Source organism: Papio anubis, chromosome 3 (assembly GCF_008728515.1).
Source record: "Papio anubis isolate 15944 chromosome 3, Panubis1.0, whole genome shotgun sequence".
In the NCBI taxonomy this organism is placed as follows: Eukaryota; Metazoa; Chordata; class Mammalia; order Primates; family Cercopithecidae; genus Papio; species Papio anubis.
Genome location: NC_044978.1, coordinates 25,593,736 through 25,614,453, shown reverse-complemented (window position 1 = coordinate 25,614,453; position 20,718 = coordinate 25,593,736). Strand labels below are relative to the sequence as shown.

Sequence of the window (20,718 nt, the reverse complement as noted above, 5' to 3'; positions counted from 1 at the left end):
AAAATGCACATATAGCCATCCCCACGTATCTGTGAGAGATTGGTTCCAGGAACTCCTGAAAATACCAAAATCTGTGGATACTCGGGTCCCTGATGTAAAATGGTTTAGTATTTGCATATATCATATGCACATCCTCCCATGTACTTTAAATCATCTCTAGATTAATTACAGTTTCTAATACAATGTAAACCCTATGGAAATAGTTGTTATACCACATTTTTTAGGGAGTAATGGCAAGAAAAAAGGAGTCTGTACATGTTCAGTATAGACACAATATTTTTTCTATTTTGGCTCCAACATTGGCTGAATCCGGGAATGTGGAGTCCACATAAATGGAACCCATGGATATGGAAAGAACACTGTTTTAGAAAATAAATGGCTATTTAATGATATAAGTATATTTATCAAGAAATTTGAAAATAAGCAAGTTTAACCCAAAGCAAATGGCAGAAAGAAAACAATAACTCAAAAGAACAAAATAACTAAATTAAAAACAAATGTACAAGGGCCAAGATAATTGAACTGAATTGTCTTCCAAGTTAGTGGCAGATGTTGCTATGATAACTGTATTCATGAAAAAGAATAAATTTGGATCTCTACTTCACACCATGCACAATTAATTCAAAGTGTATCATAGACCTAAATGTGAGAGTTGAAGCTACAAAACTCTTATAGGAAAACACAGGAGTAAATCTTTGTGATCTTTGGTTATGTTACAGTTTCTTAGATATAACACTAACAGCACCAGCAATAAAAGAGAAGACTGGTAAGTTGGATTTCATCAAAGTGAAAAACTTTTATGCTTTAAAGGACACCATTAATAAAGTGAAAAGACAACCCATAAACTAAAAGAAAATATTTGTAAATCTTGTATCTAATAGGGGACTTGTATGTAGAATACAAAAATAACTCTGACAACGTAATAATAAAAAGTTCAATAGGCATTTCTTGAAAGAAGATATATGGATAGCTAATAAACACAGGAAAAGATCACCATTATTAGTTAGTAGAGAAATCAAAATCAAAATCATGATAAAGTACTACTTCATATCAGTTAGGATGGCTATAAGAAAAAAGACAGACAATAACAAGTGTTGGAAAAAAAGAATAGAAATGGAAATTCTCATAAATTCCTAGTAGGAATTTAAAATAGTATAGCCACTATGGAAAACATTTTTTCAGTACCTGAAATTGTTAAACACTGAGTTACCATAAGTGTTTAACACTGAGTTACCATAAGACCAATCAATTCCACTCCTAAGCATCTAACCAAGAAAATAAAAATATAGGTTCATATAAAAACTTGCATTTTGAATGATCACAGCAGCATTATTCACAATTGCCAAGAAGTGAAAACAGCCCAAATAAACTGATGGACAGATAATAAAATGTGCTGTATTCATACAATGCAATATTATTGACAATAAAATGAAGTGAAGTTTTGACACATGCTACAACAGGGATGAACCTCAAAAACATGCTAAATAAAAGATGTCAGTCAAGAAAGACTACATATTGCATGATTCAATTTATGTGAGATGTCTAGATTAGACCCATCTACAGAGACAAAGTAGATCATAGTTGCCCAGTTGGAGGAGGCAAATACTGGTTGGGAATGGAGGAAGGGCTGGTGAGTAACCGCTAATGCATACAAGTTTCTTTTGGAATACTGAAAACGTTCCAGAATTAGATTATACTGATGGTTGCACAACTCTGCAAATATATTAAAACCACTGAATTGTGTGCTTTAAATGAATCAACTTAATGATATGTAAAATATATCTCACTTGAGCTGTAAAGAAAAAAACAAACGTACAATAGAGAAGATTGAAAAAGCCTAAAGTCTGTTCTTTGGCAAACATTGGTCATAACTAGCAAGAAATATCACAAAAAAGAGACTAAGCAAAATATCAATATTTGAACAGAAAAAATGACATCACTGTAGATTTTACAGACATTAAGTGAATAGGACCCACTTTATGTTAATAAATTTGACAATCTAATTATCATTTGGATGAAACAGAGATGGCTCTAGAAAAACATGACATCACACTTGATACAGAAATGAAATAAATTATGCCTTTTACATTTCTGAAATTCACTGAAATCTTTATTCACTGTAATGTTTTTTTTCCTTTTTGTGTTTTTATACAATCCTTTTTTTGGAGGTCCCTAGGAAGGGAACAGGGCGTGTTCAATCTACCCCTCTGAAAGGAAAGCAGACATTTGTGTAGAAAGTAAGTAGAAAAAGGCAGATGATTTGAATGAAACACTTTTACTTTTACTTATTTCTATAAATTCAACTTTTATTTGATTTGGGGGTACCTGTGCAAGTTTGTTTCATGGGTATATTGTGTGATGTTGAAGTTTGGGGTACAGTTGATCCCATCACTCAGGTAGTGAGCATAGTACCCAATAGTTTAACGTGATTAGAAGAAAACATCACTTTGTCCCTTGAAAATGAGGAGGTAGAATAAAAGTATGATCTCACTTACATATGGAATCTAAAAAGTTGAACTTACAAAAGCAGAGTAGAATGACGGTTCCCAGGGGTTGGGAGGTGGGGGAAAAGGGGAGATGCTCGTGAAAATATACAAAGATTCAGTAATCTAATGTAAGCATGGTGACTCTAGTTAATAATGCTGCAATGTATACTTGAAATTTCCTAAGAATTGACCTTAAGTGTTCTCACCCCTGCCCTCTGGCCACACAGAGATAAATATGCATAACTATGTTAAGTAATGAATATGTTAATGATTTTGGTAATCATTTTACAATGTATACGTATAAAAAGACATCATGGTATACATCTTAAATAGGTATATATGACTTTTTGCTTTGCAAATATACATCAATAAATCTGGAAAAAAAACATTTTTTTATGAATAAAAAGTTTTTTAAAGTCTCTGTACTGCATTACCTTTGTATAGCAAACTCAACGTATTGTAGTAACTCAAAGATTAGCACACACTGTATTAAGATTAGGTAAAAGAATGTAATTCTTTCAGTAAAAAAATTAATACACGGGGGCTAGGGAGGAGGGAGGGATGAAGAGATGGAGCAGAGGATTTTTAGGGCAGTGAAACTACTCTTTATACTACTATCATGGTGGAAACATATGATTATAAATTTGTCCAAACCCATAGAATGTACAACACTAAGAGTAAACTCCAATATAAACTATGGACTTTGAGTTATTATGACACGCGAATGCAGGTTCATCAACTGTAACAAATGGACCACTTTGGGGATGTTAACAGTTGGGGAGACTATGCTTGTGTAGGGGCTGAAGTATATGAAAAATTTCTACACCTTTTGCTCAGTATTGCTAAGAACATAAAATTGCTATATAAAATACAATCTATTTTTTTCAAAAAAAGAATTAATGTGAGCGAGTAGCAGTGGAACCTAAATATAAGAAATTACAGAAAGTATAGTTAGTGATATGTTTCTAGGCTTTGATAATGCAGTTATGCATATAGTTGCACTAATTTTTAAATTTATTCTCACATAGTAAGAGGCAATAACGACATCAGCAATGTTATGCCCATTGGATAGTTCTAGTTTGTCTAATTTCCATAGGTGAAATTACTCAACCCATGAAAACAAGATAACCAATTTTTATTTTCAGTCTCATTGCAGTATGTGTAATAAAATTTGGTTGGTATGACAATGTGTCTGTGGAAGTTGACAACTTGGTAACTGCAGTGTGAAAAGCTATTTCATTTTTTATCTTTAAAGAATTACTGGATTGTTAAATTAAATTTTATTCCTGTAGGCTGCATCAAACACACAGAAACCAGGTGTTTAAGTTCTCATATCAGCATTTGAGTTGCTGGTTTCTTAATGTGCAATCACAAAGCTGTACTTACGTATTATTTCACCTAATAATTACAGTTGACAATTACTATGGTGATAGAAAAATAATTTAACGGGCCATCAACTAAGAGGTGGCTTTTGGCTTTTAACCTAAGGAATTGTCTTCTAATGTTGAATACTTTCCTGAATGACATTATGCTAAAAAGTTAAAACAAATTAAACCTAAAAAAGAGAATCTATCAAATAACTTTACCTCTTCCTCCAGAAATGTAGTAGATAATTATATGTACCCATGAGGATAATCAGTCAGGCATATCAGGTATATCTGATATCTATCTATCTATCCAATCTTAATGTGTCACCTTGGGCAAGATGTTTAACCAAAATTCTAGATTCCCATCTGTGAAATGGGGAACACAGTATCTACATTAGAGGCCTATTTTGAGAATCATGTATCTCTAAGATATATCTGTATATATACGTATTAGAGAATATTACATATATATGTAAAATAAGTGTTTAGTAACGGTTAGTTAAGCATGAATTTAAATGAAGCTTTTTTTTTTAATGAAGTCACTATTTGTATCTTTACCTGAGCATATTTTTTTGCAGCACAGAAGAGTGTCTTAGAGCATGAATCCTAAACTTTGATTTACTTGCAGGGTAAACTTTGACAAATTACTTACCTTTTTCCTCTACAAAATGAGGAGTTTGTACATTTCTTATAATGCTGTGGTGGGGATTATGTGAGTTGTTAACATGTCAGGGGCTCATGGCACGTAGTATGTATTCAATAAAGGTTAGCAATATTTGCTTTTGTCGTGTTATTTTTCTACCCTGTGTTTTGTCAAGTGAGCGAATACAAATACACTTACATGTTCTTGTTTCATTCCCAAAGAATTTGTTTGACACACGCTTCTCTTCACTGTTCACTGGGAATACCCATTGTGTCTGTTTTTTCTTTTGCCCCTTCTCTCTTAACTTTTATTTCAGGTTCAGGGGAGGCATGTGCAGGTGTGTTCCATGGGTAAATTGTGTGCCATTGATGTGTGGTGTATGAATGATCCCCTCACCCAGTTAGTGAGCACAGGGTGCAATAGGTAGTTTTTCAACTTATGTCCCCTTGCCCTCCTCCCTCTTCAAGAAGTCCCCAGTGTTTATTGCTTCCCCTCTTCGTGCCCATGTGTATTCAGTGTTTAGCTGCTGCTTATATGTGTGAACATGCAGTAGTTGGTTTTGTGTTCTTGGGTTAGTTCACTTAGGATAATGGCCTCCAGTGTCATTCATGTTGCTGCAAAGGACATGATTTTATTCTTTATTCTTTTTTTGTTGTTGTTGGCTGCATAGTATTTCATGGTGGAAATGTGCCATATTTTCCTTATTCAGTCCACCATTGATGGGTATCTGGGTTGATTCCCTGTCTTTGCTATTGTGAATAGTGCTGCACCGAACATGCGAGTGCATGTGTTTTTTTGGTAGTACACCGTATTTTTCTTTGGGTATATACCTAGTAATGAGATTGCTGGGTTGAATGGCAGGTTTGTTTTAAGTCCTTTGAGGAATCTCCACACTGCTTACCACAGTGGCTGAACTAATGTACATTTCCACCAGCAGTGTATCAGAGTTTGCTTTTCTCTGCAACCTTGCCAACATCTGTTTTTATTTTATTTTATATTTTAAGTTCCAGGGTACATGCGCAGTATGTGCAGGTTTTTTACATAGGTAAGCATGTGCCATGGTGGTTTGCTGGATCTATCAACCCACCACCTAGGCACTAAGCCCAGCCTGCATTAGCTCTTTTCCCTAATGCTCTCCTCCTGCCACCTAACCCCGACAGGACCCAGTGTGTGTTCTTCTTCTCCTTGGGTCCATGTATTCTCATTGTTCAGCTCCTACTTATAAGTGAGAATATGTATTGTCATTTAATTTTTTAATAATAGCCATTCTGGAGTGGTGTGAGATGGTTGCCATTGTGGTTTTGATCTGCATTTATCTAATGATAAGTGATGATGAGTATTGTTCCATATGTTTGTTAGATGCCTGTATGTCTTCTTCTGAGAAGTGTTGGTTCATGCCCCTTGCCCATTTTTTTTTCCAATTTGTTTTATTCTTTAAAAAATTTTTCTTTTAAGTTCAGGGCTATAAGTACAGTTTTGTTACATAGATATACTTGTATCATGAGGGTTTGTTGTACATATTATTTCATTACCCAAGTATTAAGCCTAGTACCCATTATTTTTCCTGATCCTCTCGCTCCCCATACCTTCCACTCTCCGAAGGCCCCAGCATGTGTTTCCCACAATACATCCCTGTGTTCTCATCATTTAGCTCCCACTTATAAGTGAGAGCATGTGGTATGTGGTTTTCTGTTCCTGTGTTAGTTTTTGCCCATGTTTTAATGGTGTTCTTTGTTTTCTGTTTGTTGAATTGTTTAAGTTTTTAAGAGATTCTGGATATTAGACTTTTGTTGGATGCATAGCTTGTAAATGTTTTCTCCCATGCTGTAGGCTGTCTGTCTATTCTGTTGATAGTTTCTTTTGCTGTGCAGAGCTCTTTAATTTAATTAGTTCCTGCTTAACAATTTTTGTTTTTGTTGCGATTGCTTTTTGAGATTTAGTTATAAATTATTTGCCAAGGCCAATGTGATTAGGTAAATGAGGATAAGGATTGTGCCTTTAAAAAACAAACTGCATATTGGTTGCGTAGGATAGCGTTTGGTATACAACTGATTCAATATAGAGTAGCCAGGTAAATTAATGAAGACATTTTCCAACTGAGTGATTACTGTGATTCAAATATTTCTGAATGAGAATATAGCCAATCATTCATTTTCTCTGTGATTCATATATTCCTATTCTGTTCCATGATAAACAGCTATGGAGCCCAAAATTGCAACTTAATGATGTACAATGCCGAATACTAAACAATTCATAAATTAGATAGTACAATCTGTAATGGACCTGGTGGTTGATAGTGGACTTACGAAGCTTGTGTGTTACAGATGGAGAATCAGCAGAGTAATTGTGCCAGGTTAAGAACCGTCATGCTATATCATGTAACTGTCTATCAAATATGTACATGAACAAAACATTCTCTGTGAAGCAGCATAAAGGACTGGGAAGATATAGGACTCTGGATTCCTGTTCCACCACTTTTCTAATCTTTCTGGATCTTAATTTCTCTCTCTGTATAAGGAGAAGGGTTATTACCTACTTTCATAGTTACTGCGAACTTTTAGAGTATACATCCAAATTCTTTGGGTTAGAAAAAGCATTAAAATATTATGATTGTATTATTAATTATTGTGCCTTGATATATAAATGTCTTTGAGAATTATAATTTATTTATTTCACTTGTCTTTTACATGGAAACAGCTCTGGATAGTTAAGTCCTATTCTAACAGGTCCCATTTATTTCCAGTTACAATTTTTATTCTGAGGCAAAACCAAGCTGACTCAACAACGATCAGGCTAATCTGTCCTGCCTGCTCCCTTTTTATAAAACATAAAAGCATTCCCACAAAAGCAAAGACAAAGAAGAAACCTTTGGCACCTTTGTTATCTGTGAATGGGGAGAAACAATGTACCTCAGTTACACACACACACACACACACACAAACACACACATATATACACACATAGGGCCTCTCCTATTTGAGTGTCCACCCACTGATCCTCTGATAACGAAATTAAGATATTAAAAAACTAAAGTGTTCTAAACACTATACACATAGCAGAATTAAACAACCACTAAGAATTAAACACCTTTCAGAGGAACTAACAATGTCATTTATATCTAAATTAAACAGATAGACATGACACATTTTGATAAAGAGCAGCTGTGAACATGATCTCACGACTTTACTCCTTAGAGGAAATGATTTATTCATGTAAGGAGCATTTTTAGATCAATTATTACTACTGTGAATAATCATGTTTTGACATTGTTCAGTAACTATACAATTAAAGTTAATACGATACTTTAAGCTGCACAGCTAATGTAATTTTTTCCTCACGGTGTGAAGTTTAAAGCATCAGTCTCCCCTTTGCATTCTTCAATTCAATCTGTTTCCATAACAACCATTGGGATAATTTTTAACGATTTTACTTTCCTACAAAAATCAAAGTTCTTAAAAGGCATTGCGTCTTTAGCTTAATTTCTCTCATTTGTTTGTGATGGTTATTCTAATAAAAATTTAGATTTCATTCACCATTGCCTTCGGCAGTACTTAGCAAAGGCTTTGTAATAGCAGTTGGAAACAATAACTGATACATGATTGAATAAGAAAGAATTAAAAGGAGGGAGAAAAATGAGGAAAAAAAACACAGCTGAAAACTCTATCTGCTCTGACCTGATTTCTTTTCAGAATGCATTAAGGCCACTGTATAATAAACTGGCCCACTTGCACAGAGACTAAAAGAAATGAGGGTGAGTCTGTTGGAAATAAGGCAATAGGTTTACTGAGAAATTTAATATACTCAACCTCCTCTTTCTGTTTACCATTTATTTGGATTCCAACAGAGGCTATGTTTGCGGGGCAATTCTGGTCCGTTTGCTGTAGGTGGATGTATGATTTCCTTTAACCTTGTAATCGACTAAGAGTAGAAGATGGGAATAACTTGGAAGAGAGTCAGGAGGATGTCACTGGTAAATATTAACCGGTAAATTTGGTTTCTTTGTAAGGACAAATTTACTTTTCATTGTCATATGCATTGGAGAAACTGCAATATTCAAGATTCTTACTGAAGGCAGAATTTTAGTATAACAGAATGTAATTTTATAATTTTAGTTTCTGAAACTTTTACGATGTTTTTTGATCACAGAAACCATCTCGGACTTGTTTGATTTTTATGATTAGTTCTTCCATATTTTAAGGCATATGCCATTTCTAATAGGCAGAAAAGGTTTAATATACAAGATATTGTGCTTAACAGAGTTTTGTAAGAAAAACACAATCCCACTTTTGCTCAGTTCATGCGCTGTACTCAAGGAATATAATAAAAACTTAATAAAATTCGTGGAATGCATAAACAGCTTGAGCAGAGCACAAAGAACTGAGTGAAAGCCAGATCGTTTTCTGTACGATAGCCAGAGAATGACAGTGTTTATTAAATAATAAAGAATGGGATTCTAAAAGAAAAAAAAATCTCAAGTCTAGGGGCTGCTTTCATCCTAGTATTGAAACACCCAAGTGGGCTGGTTTAGCTTAAAACAAAGGATAATTGAATGGCCTATAAGTAACAAGAACTAGAACAACAATAAGCTGATAATGATAAGATTACTCAATTAAAACATAAAATTCATTTACACACTTCTTAAAGTCAAAATAAAAGTACGTAATTTTCATTCTTGATCTTTCATAAGTTTCATAAGTTTGAAACTTTCAACACATCTACTCTGAAAACAAAAGATTATGACAAAATTAAACTTGATTATTTTTAGCTGCTTGTTTTATTAATACTGAGGCTGTGTAAGAAGGTATTTGATTCAGTAGCTGAAAATTTGACTTGCAAAACATGTATTATCAGTAAATTTGTTTTATTTCTAGAGATTTTTTATGTTAAATTAGAAAAATCTCGGCATTTAAAATCTGACAGAACCCAAGCTCACCAATCCTCCCTTCTTACCTGCTACTACCTTTTTTCTTTATTTGACCTTTTCAAATTACAGTTTTTCTTTTTTCTTTTTCTTTTCTTTTTTTTTTTTTTTTTTTTTTTTTTGAGATGGAGTCTCGCTCTGTCACCCAGGCTGGAGTGCAGTGGTGAGATCTCGGCTTACTGCAACCTCTGCCTCCTGGGTTCAAGCGATTCACCTGCCTCAGTCTCCCAAGTAGCTGGGATTACAGGCAGCCGCCACCACGCCTGGCTAACTTTTTGTATTTTAATTAGAGACGGGGTTTTACCATGTTGGCCAGGCTACTCTTGAACTCCAGGCCTCAAATGATCCTCCTGCCTCAGCCTCCCAAAGTGCTGGGACTACAGGCATGAGCCACTGCACCCGAGTTATAGTCTTTCCACTGGTGTTGTGCAAACAACAGGATCAACTTCTCATAATGGGTGTTGTGTATAAATAACCTAAAAATTAGAAGATCTAAATTCTTATGATTTGGAGTATATTGCCTAAACTTTTAACAGTCCTATTTCATTATCTGTTTGAATAATTAAATCTGCATTGTACCTGAGTACAATGGGTTGTAGCTGTAATGAAACGATGGACATAAAGACTGCTTTGAAAAGTTTTATAAATATATGTCTGATTACAAGTCATTTTTCATTTTAATTTCATATATGTGTATTACATACTTCTCCTTGAGAGTTTCTTATCTAGTTTCTCTTCTTTAATTTTTTTCTAGAAGAAGAAGCATCTCATCCTGGAATATAATACACAGGTTAGCAAGTGTGCTCTGATCTGATGAATATATGTTTGAAAGTGGCAACTCACCTCTATCAGACACATAGAATGACACTTTGTTCTCTTTTTTTTGTAACTACAGTCTATTTGGAGCCTCAAAAAATCATCATTGATTATAGGAGTGTAATTTTCTCTGGAGTCGTTGCTGACCATCTAAAATGACACTTTTTTAATCTTCTTGTTTTGACTTCCATGGATTTTTCAACTGTAATCCTCATAAAATGTTTCACCTTCTTACTTCTGATTCTTATGATCTCCTTTGCTCTCATTTTAAATTTAATATTGAAACTCTGATTTGATTCAGTAAATTCCTTAAGGGTATAGTCGGTATAAGATGTTTTTGTTTTTAAAGAGTAAAATCATGTTACGCTAAATTTAAAAGAGAGAGGTTTCTCCCCTGGCTATCATACAAGATGAGGCCACATCCCACCCTTAGGTTACAATTGTGAGGATATGTGCTTAATAAGCATAATCTTCTAAACCCCTCAAGGTTATTATTCACTATGAAAGATTTTAAGCTCAATAAATATTTTCTGAATTTAAAATGCGGGTAGTATGAATTGCTCTACAGATTAAAAAAAAAAAAACTACTCTTTTCAATCAGGTCAGTTATAGAGAATTGTATGTGGAAAACGACTATGAGACTAGCTATAAGTCAGTCAATGCAGAGCAGAAAATAATCTAGTAGATATGCATAATCTTAGATTATAAAGGAAATATCCTATTTGTCTTTATGCCACAGTGCAATGAATTGTTATCTCATTTATAATCTTTGTGTTTAGCCAAATATGTACAATCCAAATAATGACTGTCTTCTTCCCCTTAACCTGAGAAAGGCGTGATAGAGTGGCCCTCTAGATTGAGACTGATTGGACTGTTGGATTCCCATTTTCACAAGTTATTACCTAAGTTATCTTGGACGGTTTTAAAATTTCTCTATACCTCAGTTTCTTTATTTATAAAATGGGGGTAATTATCACACTTGCCATACCGAATTATAGTTAAGTATTAAAAATAAGATTATTTGTAAAACACTTAGAAAAGTTCTTGGAACATAATAATCAGCCACCATCATTATTATAGTCATCTTTAGATGGGGTATAATTTGTACTGGAAAGCCTCAACTGCTCTGGATGACAGCAAAATAGTAATAATAAAAGCATGGGTATATAAAATGGAAATGTAGGATAAGCAGGCTACTTACCAAAGAAGGAATGCATTTGTGATATAGGCTGGCTAAATGCTTTCAATTTCCCTATTCAGGTTATATAGGAAGACTGTATTTTTTATCATTCCTAAAGATCCATTTGTCTATGTCACTGGTTTCCCACCAAAGGTATCAGGGTAGAAGTGATACATATCACTTCCAAACCTAAACCATATATCTCCATGATTACCCACTCCCACTGTTTCTCTTCTCTGATAAATTCGAAAGCCATATTTTTAATATAATAGCAGCAGGAGAACTCTGTATTTTTTTTGTTGGAGTGTCATATTATCTGTATCAGACTGACTGGTGAGCAAAAGCAAACCTTTGTCACATTAAGTCTGAAATGTCTGAGTTTATTTATTAAAGCTCCTATCCTTAACTTTCTATACTGTTGCCTCCTGACCCTAAAGCCATTTTTCTATATTCTACCTCAAGATCCTAAAGCTGGGAGACTTCAAACCAGATTTCTTCTTTGCCACTATGCTTTTGGTTGGGTTCTGCCAATGGTAGTCCGGAAGACAACTAGAAGTCAGGAGGAGAAAGGACTCATTCTTGTTTATTCTGTTTCTGTCAGTGTCACTCCAGCAATGCTTCTTTAGATCAGTAATGGATGTTGGGTCCAGTTTCTAAGTTTATTTTACACTTGCTGAACTATCCTTATTGCACCACCACCACCCCAAATGTATAAAAATAGAGAAGTGCATCCTCTTCAGGGATATGGGTCCTAGATCCACAGGATCCCACCTCTGAACTCCTGAGGTACCTGTATCTGGGGAGATGCACTCCTCCTCAGAGGACCAAGACACAGTTTTGAGGGGCTTGTCCTCTAGTCTTTCAGGTTCTAACAATTCCAGCCTCCTCCCTTTGTTACTCTTCTGTATGAGGGGTTGTTATTTCTTCAGATATTAAACTTGTGAAACTTTTTGACATGTTAGCTTTCCAATACCAGATTAAATACTTTTGCATATTATATTCTCTTTGTTAAAATTGCTGGTTTTCTTCCTGTTTTCCTGACTGTACTCCAATTTTTATACGATTGAAATACAGAAATTTGAAGACAAAGCCACCATAGCACAATTCTAAAATATATAGTATCTCTTTAATGGTTGGGCAACGGGTAGAAAGAAAAGTGATTCAAAAGTAGAAAGCCTTCTAGTTGCATAATGTTTTGTCAAAACTCTTGGCAAAACTGCTGCTTGAATTAACTAGAGAGGCAGACAGCGAGTCTGCTGGGCTGGCAATACTCAAAAGAGATTGGAAAACAAAAGTTTAGTAGTGTATGTTGACTATTACTGGCTACATTTGGCGGGATATTACAAGAGAAACATGAGTGGCTAGTGTGAAGGCAGATACATAGAAAAACAGAATACAGAGGTTTCCAGGACTTATTGAGCAAAATGGCTGGTTTCTTCTAAAGCCCAAATGGTGGAACATGACATTGATGAAGGCATTGAACAACAAAGGCCCACTGAAAAGTTCCATTTGTGTAGCAGACTCAAGGCAAACCCTACTGAGATCTCAGGGTATTGTAGTAGTGAAATCCCATGATTCCGGAATACAACACTTAAATGTTTAAAACTTAAAATAACTCTAGGTCCCATTATCTTCCCCAAACAGGAAAAAAAATAAGGTAATATAGCTCTCAATAGGCACTTCAAATACGGTTAAACAGGACAATGGAAAAAGAGAAACATCTGAGAAGTCATAGCCAGAGGCTACAGGGAACTATGGACAAGGAGGATATCCCAGGGAAGTGTTCAGACCCTATTGCTGACCTCTAGATTGGGAGACTTTATAATGTCTTTCCAGCAGGATTGTGCCTGTGATTGACATGTGTACCTGATTCTTTCTTTATCTAAGTATCACAATTTATTGTGGTTTCCCTTTTCCTATGCTTCTCTTTTATATTAGGTGCATGGGAAGTGGATTGCAAAATGCAGGTAACTTGTTCATGGGTGATTCATTTTCATCATTTGATGAGGACAATGGCTAACCAGAGATCATGAATTTGTGCTGAAATTAGTGACTGAAAGAATTTTAATTGTCACTCGTGAAGAGTAATCATCTCTTTTCAGGAGATAATGGAACATGACATGAATATCTGGTGACCAGTAAGATGGACTGTGGCAGAGATGGGTTATATTCCCATTAATTCCATCTCCTTTTCCTGACCACATAGAAAGGCAGCCAGCCTCCCTTGCAGTTCTGTTGGGCCTGAAATGGAAGGATGTCCATGCATTCAAGGCTGCTCCATAATGGCCCATGCTTGATGTTCCACACAATCTCTTCCATTTCCCCTGTGACCATGTGCTTACAAAGGCAGCATCAAAAGATGGAAGGAGTCTGGATCTTTAAATCATGACTTGGCAGTGAACCTCCAAGGAGAGCTGGCCAACACACATCAGCCCATAACACAAGGAAGAAACCTCTTATTTTATATGTTAAGAAACTGAGATTTGGGGGTTATATGTTAAAGTGTATAGAGGTTACCCCTGTAACACAGCATTAGATTTAATTACTGGATTTCATTCCATTGGTAACTTGATATATTTTTCTTTATATTAAAATTAATTGAATGTGAAGAAAATGTCATCAAGAAACTGAGATTATGAGGTGTAGCAGAAAAAGCATTGTTTTGAGAAGTCCCATTCCTAGTAACCCTTTTATTATTTACTAGATAAGTGGCACTGGGAAAGTCAATTAATTTTCGTGGGCCCCAGTGCATATCTGTAAAATGAAGCTGTTATTAGGTTTATTATTAGGTTACCCAATTATAGGCAGAAAGCCAGTCCAAAAATTTGCTCACAGTTTTTACGGTTTTTGTTCTATGATTCCATGAAATAGGAGGTACACACTAAAGCACAGGAGCAGTAATTTTTTCTTACTTAAAAATGCTTGGTTATAGTATGGTACCTGATAAAGTACAGCTGTACGCATACCTATTACGTAATACAATGTTTTAGTAGTGTTAACTCATGCCCCACAGTTTTATGCTATCCAAATATAATACATAAGTCATTTCAGAGTGAGACGAGACAATGCAGATGACAATTTCAAAAGGAAACCATTCCCTAAAACTTTGAATACCCAGTAGTTCTGCACACATCTCTCCATATCTTCAGCCCTCCCCTTACAATCTAAGGATGGGATTTAAGCAAGCTCCTCACTTCTCTTTCTATGTTTTATCAAGTGAAAGTCTGTTCCTTCAGATGGTTTCTCTTAATATCAACTCACTAAGGTTAATTCAAGGTTGTCATTTCTATGTGACTGCTAAGGTCTGAATACTTGTATCCTCCCAAAATTCATGTCAAAATCCTAACCCCCAAGGTGATGATATTAGGAGGTAGAGCCTTTGGGAGGTGATTAAGTCATGAGAGTGGGGCCCTCATAAACGGTATTAGTGCCATTATAGAAGAATCCTGAGGGAGCTCATTTGCCCCTTCCACCATGTAGAGACACAGTGAGAAGGCACCATCTACGAATCAGAAAAGCAGGCCCTCACCAGACACCAAAACAGCCAGCACCTTAACCTTGGACCTCAGACTTTAGAACCGTGGGAAATAAATTTCTGTTGTTCATAAGTTACCAGTTTATGGTATTTTGTAATAGCAGCCCAAACGTACTAAGATAGTCAAATAATATAAATTGTAAAATAAAACAAAATAAACAGTAAAAAAAAAAAAATCTAAATGGTTCTTTGTTCATATTTAATTGTATGTTCAACTGCTAATAAATCAGGCTAATCAAAACACTTTCATTCTTATAAAAAGGTAAAACAATAATTAAAATATATCTAATATTAGTTTAAAACCTGGAGACCGAATGGAATTTTCCTCCTTTAAATTAAAATGAAGAATGTTACAGCCAAATCTAAACAAAGACATTTAAAACTCTTCCTAATGAATGCTTTGTCCTAATCCCTGGAAAATGATGGCTAGTTAAAGCCCAGCATTTAAACTTATCGCAGCAAATAAAACATGAAGGACCACATTCTTGAATTGGTCTTCAGATTATTTTTGCAACTGTGTTAATTCACAATTTGTTGTGAAAATTATAATTTTTGATTTTATTATGGAGACAGTTTTAGAAAAAATATAGAAAAATACAGAAAGTAGGATTCTGATTTTCTTTAAATCATCTTTAGATGACTGCATACTTACTTTTCTTCAACTGATTTCATCATGCAGTATAGAATCCAAGAACATAAACTTTAATTTAAATATTTTAAAGTCACTAACATAATAAATGGATGATGTCCAAACTAATAATAAGAAAAACAACTGTTTAATTGGAATTAAACTCTAATATTATATGTCACGAAGGTGTTTGTGTTAGTTTACTAACCAAATCTATATGAACATATTATATAATACAAATGCAAATACTGTTGTAAACAAGGATAACATTTAGTTATAAGGTCATCCTCCCCACATTTCTTTAGCATTCTATTTACATACAAGCCAATTTGAGGTAAAATAACTTTCCACTCACCAATGTGGAGGTTTGTGAGGTGTCAGCCAAATCCCCTGAGATCTCGGGTGTTCGCGTGTTGTTTGGAATTCTGTGAGGGTTACGGGCTATCGCTTCACACCAGCCCAGCATTTTCTCCTTCCTCTTATCCCTTTTCAATTTCTGAAATTCTGAAAATAATTTACATTCCCTGAAACAGGTCACTTATTTTAGCTGTGTTTTGGAAAATATATATAATCAAAATTAAATCAACAATATAACAAAACACTAATGGAGACTTTTTTTTTAAAACCAGGGGTTATAAGGAGGAAAAGAAGAATATGCTGATTATTAATAATATCCTAGAGTCACAGGAGAATAGAATGAGTATACATCTTTTCAAAGGACCTAACATCTTTTATATCTCTCTTTGTGGCACTAGTAGACAATGAGAATTCCTTGTGCCAGGTTCTAAGTGTTATTATCAGAGATCAGCTTATAACAGTAAGTTCTTACCTCGAGAAATAAGAACAGACCTGGTTCCTGATAATATCTACATATTTCAATGACATCTAAAATTTGGCATAACTTTTCAGCTAAATGTCCTACAGAAGCCAAATAAATCGAATACAGGCCAGTGATAAGTATTACTCATTCTGGCAGTGGCATGATTTTCTCTCTCATAAAGTTCTGCCATCTGAAAAAAATTATTGCAAGTATAATAAATTTAGCATATGACATCTATCACCAGTACAATCTATCCAAAGCAATAATTAAAAAAAATCCTTACTACGTCATGAGTAGAAATATTCCACAACTCTTTCTAGATTTCTAGAACTTCTTATTTGGGGGAATGTTGTGTCTCTGAAAAAGTCATATCAACAATGACTTCTAACATAATGGAGAAACATGGTTTCCCTTGTAAAGTTTTACAGCCTACTTTTCCACTCCACCACCCTCAGTAATTAGAAATAGTTTATTGCAGGTCTTTAGTTAAACGCATTACACTGTCAATTAAATATCAAAAATAATGTGCAGTAATTATTTTTCACAGCATCCAAAGCAATTAGCAATCTGGTCGTTTGTAACATTTCAGAGATTCGAAACTGCACATTTCAAAGCACTAAGAAAAGTAACATAAAGAACGGTGCGCTAACAGATTGATGAGTTATTATTCTAAATGACAAAATACTCAAGTTAATGCATCTGAACAATGTAAATAGGAAAGTGATAAAAAAGATCTTTTATTAAAAATGTCTAAGATACTCAACAGAATGGATTTCTTAATAAGACCAGCAATCTAATATGAGTGACTCATTCAATTGAGGTACAGAGAAATGATAAAGGGAACTTGGAAACAATTGTTTGAATGATGTTGAATTATTAGTGCTTGGCCTTTCAAACACATTGCTTCAGAGTTATGTAAAATTGTGATCTATTGAATACAAAATCTGCATACTTAATTTGCACTCTACAGAAAGTAAATATTTCCTCATTCCCAGTAACACTATCTTGGTTACTCATCAGCTTTTAATTGCATTTCTTGAAGTGTGCTAAGAGTAAATGAAAATGAGGATCTTTATTCAAAGGCAAGGAGTGAAATGATACCTAATGACCAAAACAGTTTAATCAAGTATAAACAAATGTTCTACTTCTAAATCATTTACCATTTTTTTCAATTTTAACTCTATAATTAAATATCACTTTAGTACTTATAATAAAATGCTAAATTCATTTATGAATGAAGAACATAATCGTGTGGCCCACAAAATTATGACACCATCAGTATCTATTCTGAGATGTGTTTGTAAAGGTAGCCAACTTCTTATTTCCCATTCAGATTCTTTTTGATGCTGTGGTGGTAGTAGCTTTGTCATTCCTTATTCAGTCAATATTAATCCATAAATATTTATGGAGCCCCTACTATATTTTAGGTACTGAAGCAGGAATAGTTGTCATAAGAAGAGGATAACTTTCATTTTTGATGTGATTTGGGTTCAGTGCAACGATCTATTCTAGAGAATTTTAAAGTCCAGGGACCACTGGGATCTTTCTGATCTCTAATTTTTAGATTTGTATGCTTACTTGCACAACTCTAAGGTGATTGCCTGCTCCCCCTCATCATGTCTTCCTTGAAGCTGGCCTGTGCAAATCATCTTTTTGAACTGTTTTGTTGGACAGCTGTCAACAAATCATCATGACAAAAGCTGTAAACTTTTGGCTACACCTGCTGAAGTATTATAACAAAATGCCAACTGCATTCTAGTTTTCTATTGCATATAACTGTCATTATCTTATTTTAGGATTATTAGCTAGGCTAAATAATTCAGAAAGTTAAAATACATACTTTTAATATAAATAATATGTTAATAATAATCATTAAATACTATCCATGGACAGCGTACAGACTATTTTAAGAAAGCAGACCAGAAACAAGATACATTGCTATGGACTGGGAAGTTTATAATTTAGTTTGAACTTATAGGAATGTTTATAAAGACAGTTAAGTGTGTGAAATGAGAGACAGCAATCTAACTACACAGCTTCACTTCAGTTTTTTATTATATTAATGTAGAATCTATGAAAACAATAAAAATGTCTGTGATGGTTGCATTTCTATATCTGGACATTCATTTCACGTCCAAGAGATAAATTTTGTTTAATGATTTACTTTAAATAATATGCATTTTCTGAGTTGTCAGCTACGTTAGAATCACAGCATCATCTCCTTGAAGAAGTCAATGTTTGAATAACCTCAAAAGGGGCTGGGCACCATGGTTCATGTCTGTAATCCCAGCACTTTGGGAGGCCGAGGTGGGTGGATCACTTGAGCTCAAGGGTTTGAGACCAGACTGGTCAACATGGTGAAACCCTGTGTCTACTAAAAATACAAAAAATTAGCCAGGCGTGGTGGCGTGTGTCTTCTATAGTCTCAGTTAGTACTCAGGAGGCTGGGGCAGGAGAATTGCTTGAACCTGGGAGGCGGAGGTTGTAGTGAGCTGAGATGGCACCACTGACTCCAGCCTGGGTGACAGAACAGGACTCTGTCTCAATAAACAAACAAACAAACAAACAAACAAGTAGCCTCAAAAGAAGCAGCATGAGTATAGGTGTAAATCAGAAGGGAGAGAGAGAGAGAGAGAAACAAGGAGAGACCATTGCGTTACCCCTTAAATTCCTGTTGGTAAGGGAGTGTTACAATTGCCCAATAACAATATGTTCTTTTCTGTTATCACGAAACACTTAAAGTTTGGATCACATTTCAAAAATATTTTCTTTTTTGCATTACTGATGCTAAAATACAGATTCTAAAAAGAGTTTAGGTGAGTTGAGAGAACTGAAGAATTGAAATGTTGATTGCTGAGCCTCTGTAGACCAGCCTTCTTCCTACACAGGTCTGGAATACTCATCATATTTTTAGGTGTAAGAATGTGCTGTCAGTCAGAAGGGTAGGCAAATTATAAGCATTTATAATTAACCCCAAAGCACTTTAAAATGTAAGTATCATTAGTAATATATCAAAATAGGAAAGTGGTCATTAAGCACTCATGTTAATTGCTGTCTAGTCATTGAACCAAGCTAATACGAGATGCAGCAATGAGCAACTTATATAATGATCACAGGAAATTGAGATTTAACTAAGCTTAATTTTTAATATGCTACTTGAAGCAGATATTTAATTTAATAAATAGTAGCATAGTGCATTCTCTGTGAACTACACTGACAACAAATTAATATTAGGAAAAAATTCAAAGCAATTGGGTATATCTTATGGATAATAATTTACTTTTAATTCAGGAAACATCTAGTGAACATTTTCTTTGTGCCAGACACCGTGCTTGGAACCTTTGGTACAGAGAGAGAAAAGACCCAGAGCTTACAATTAGGAAGGGAAACAGAGAAGAAACCCAATTTTTATAAGACGGTGTGATAACAGCTATGATAGCAGTACACTGAGCACTATGAAAACGCTGAGAAAAGACATTTAACTTAGCATGAGATGCAGGGAATGGCTGATTTTGGAAGACTTTCCAAAGAAAGTAACAATTACAAGTAATTTACATGAAAGTTAAAATTGTTACTATTCTAAAGGCTTCTGTCACTACAAGCTGTTTTGCACAACTCCAGCAGGGGCATCATCCACATTGCAATCCATGTAAATGACACTGTACTCCAAGGAATGCTTTTCACATTAAACACCATGAGAATGGTACGCCTAGAATTGTGCAACCTGGCAGCCCTGCTGGACTGATTTCTCTAAGTGAAGCTTATTATACTCACTTTATTTTACCCCAAGGCTAATGTAATTTAATCTTAAACTCAGAGATTTGTTTGCCACAGGAAAATGCAGTTGCCTAACTCTATTTATCTCTCTGTCTCCTCAACTACTTCCTTCCTCAAATTTGCCCATTCCATATCGTATCTAGTTGTGCAGTTACGACTGAGCTAAATGCTCCCTCTCTTCACCACATGCATAGAACTGAGAAAGTGCCCACCTTCCCCATTCTCAAATTTGAGACTTGAGAATGGTCTTGTCTAAGAATGTCAAGGGCTTTTAAATGGAACATTTTAGAGATTTTGTGTATTTGTTTAGCTAATGTGTCATTAAGAAACATAAGTATCAACTATTAGCCCGTCACCTAAATAATAATAAAGTTCAATTTCCATTATGAAAGGAACAACTTGCAATTAAGAGAAGTGAAAATGTGTGAGCCTGTGTGTGTTCCAATAGTGACTCAGTATATATTGAGAAAACTCTCACATTCATGCCTGTCACTCACATTTGCTGCTGCTGTGGACCTCTAAGTAGATGTTTTCACGTGCTCAAA

The 20,718-nt window shown here is 34.8% G+C and overlaps 1 protein-coding gene across 2 annotated transcripts in view; it reads right to left on the bottom strand.

Annotated features, from left to right (window-relative positions):
• The window catches only part of MARCHF1 (membrane associated ring-CH-type finger 1), an 820,720-nt gene that overhangs the window by 296,190 nt on the left and 503,812 nt on the right, over positions 1 to 20,718 (bottom strand). For both annotated transcript variants that reach the window (XM_017959171.3, XM_021938129.2), the window contains one exon: positions 15,932 to 16,080. In XM_017959171.3, the coding sequence (XP_017814660.1) occupies positions 15,932 to 16,042 (111 nt within the window). In that variant the 5' untranslated portion in view covers positions 16,043 to 16,080. The remainder of the gene's footprint in view (positions 1 to 15,931; positions 16,081 to 20,718) is intronic.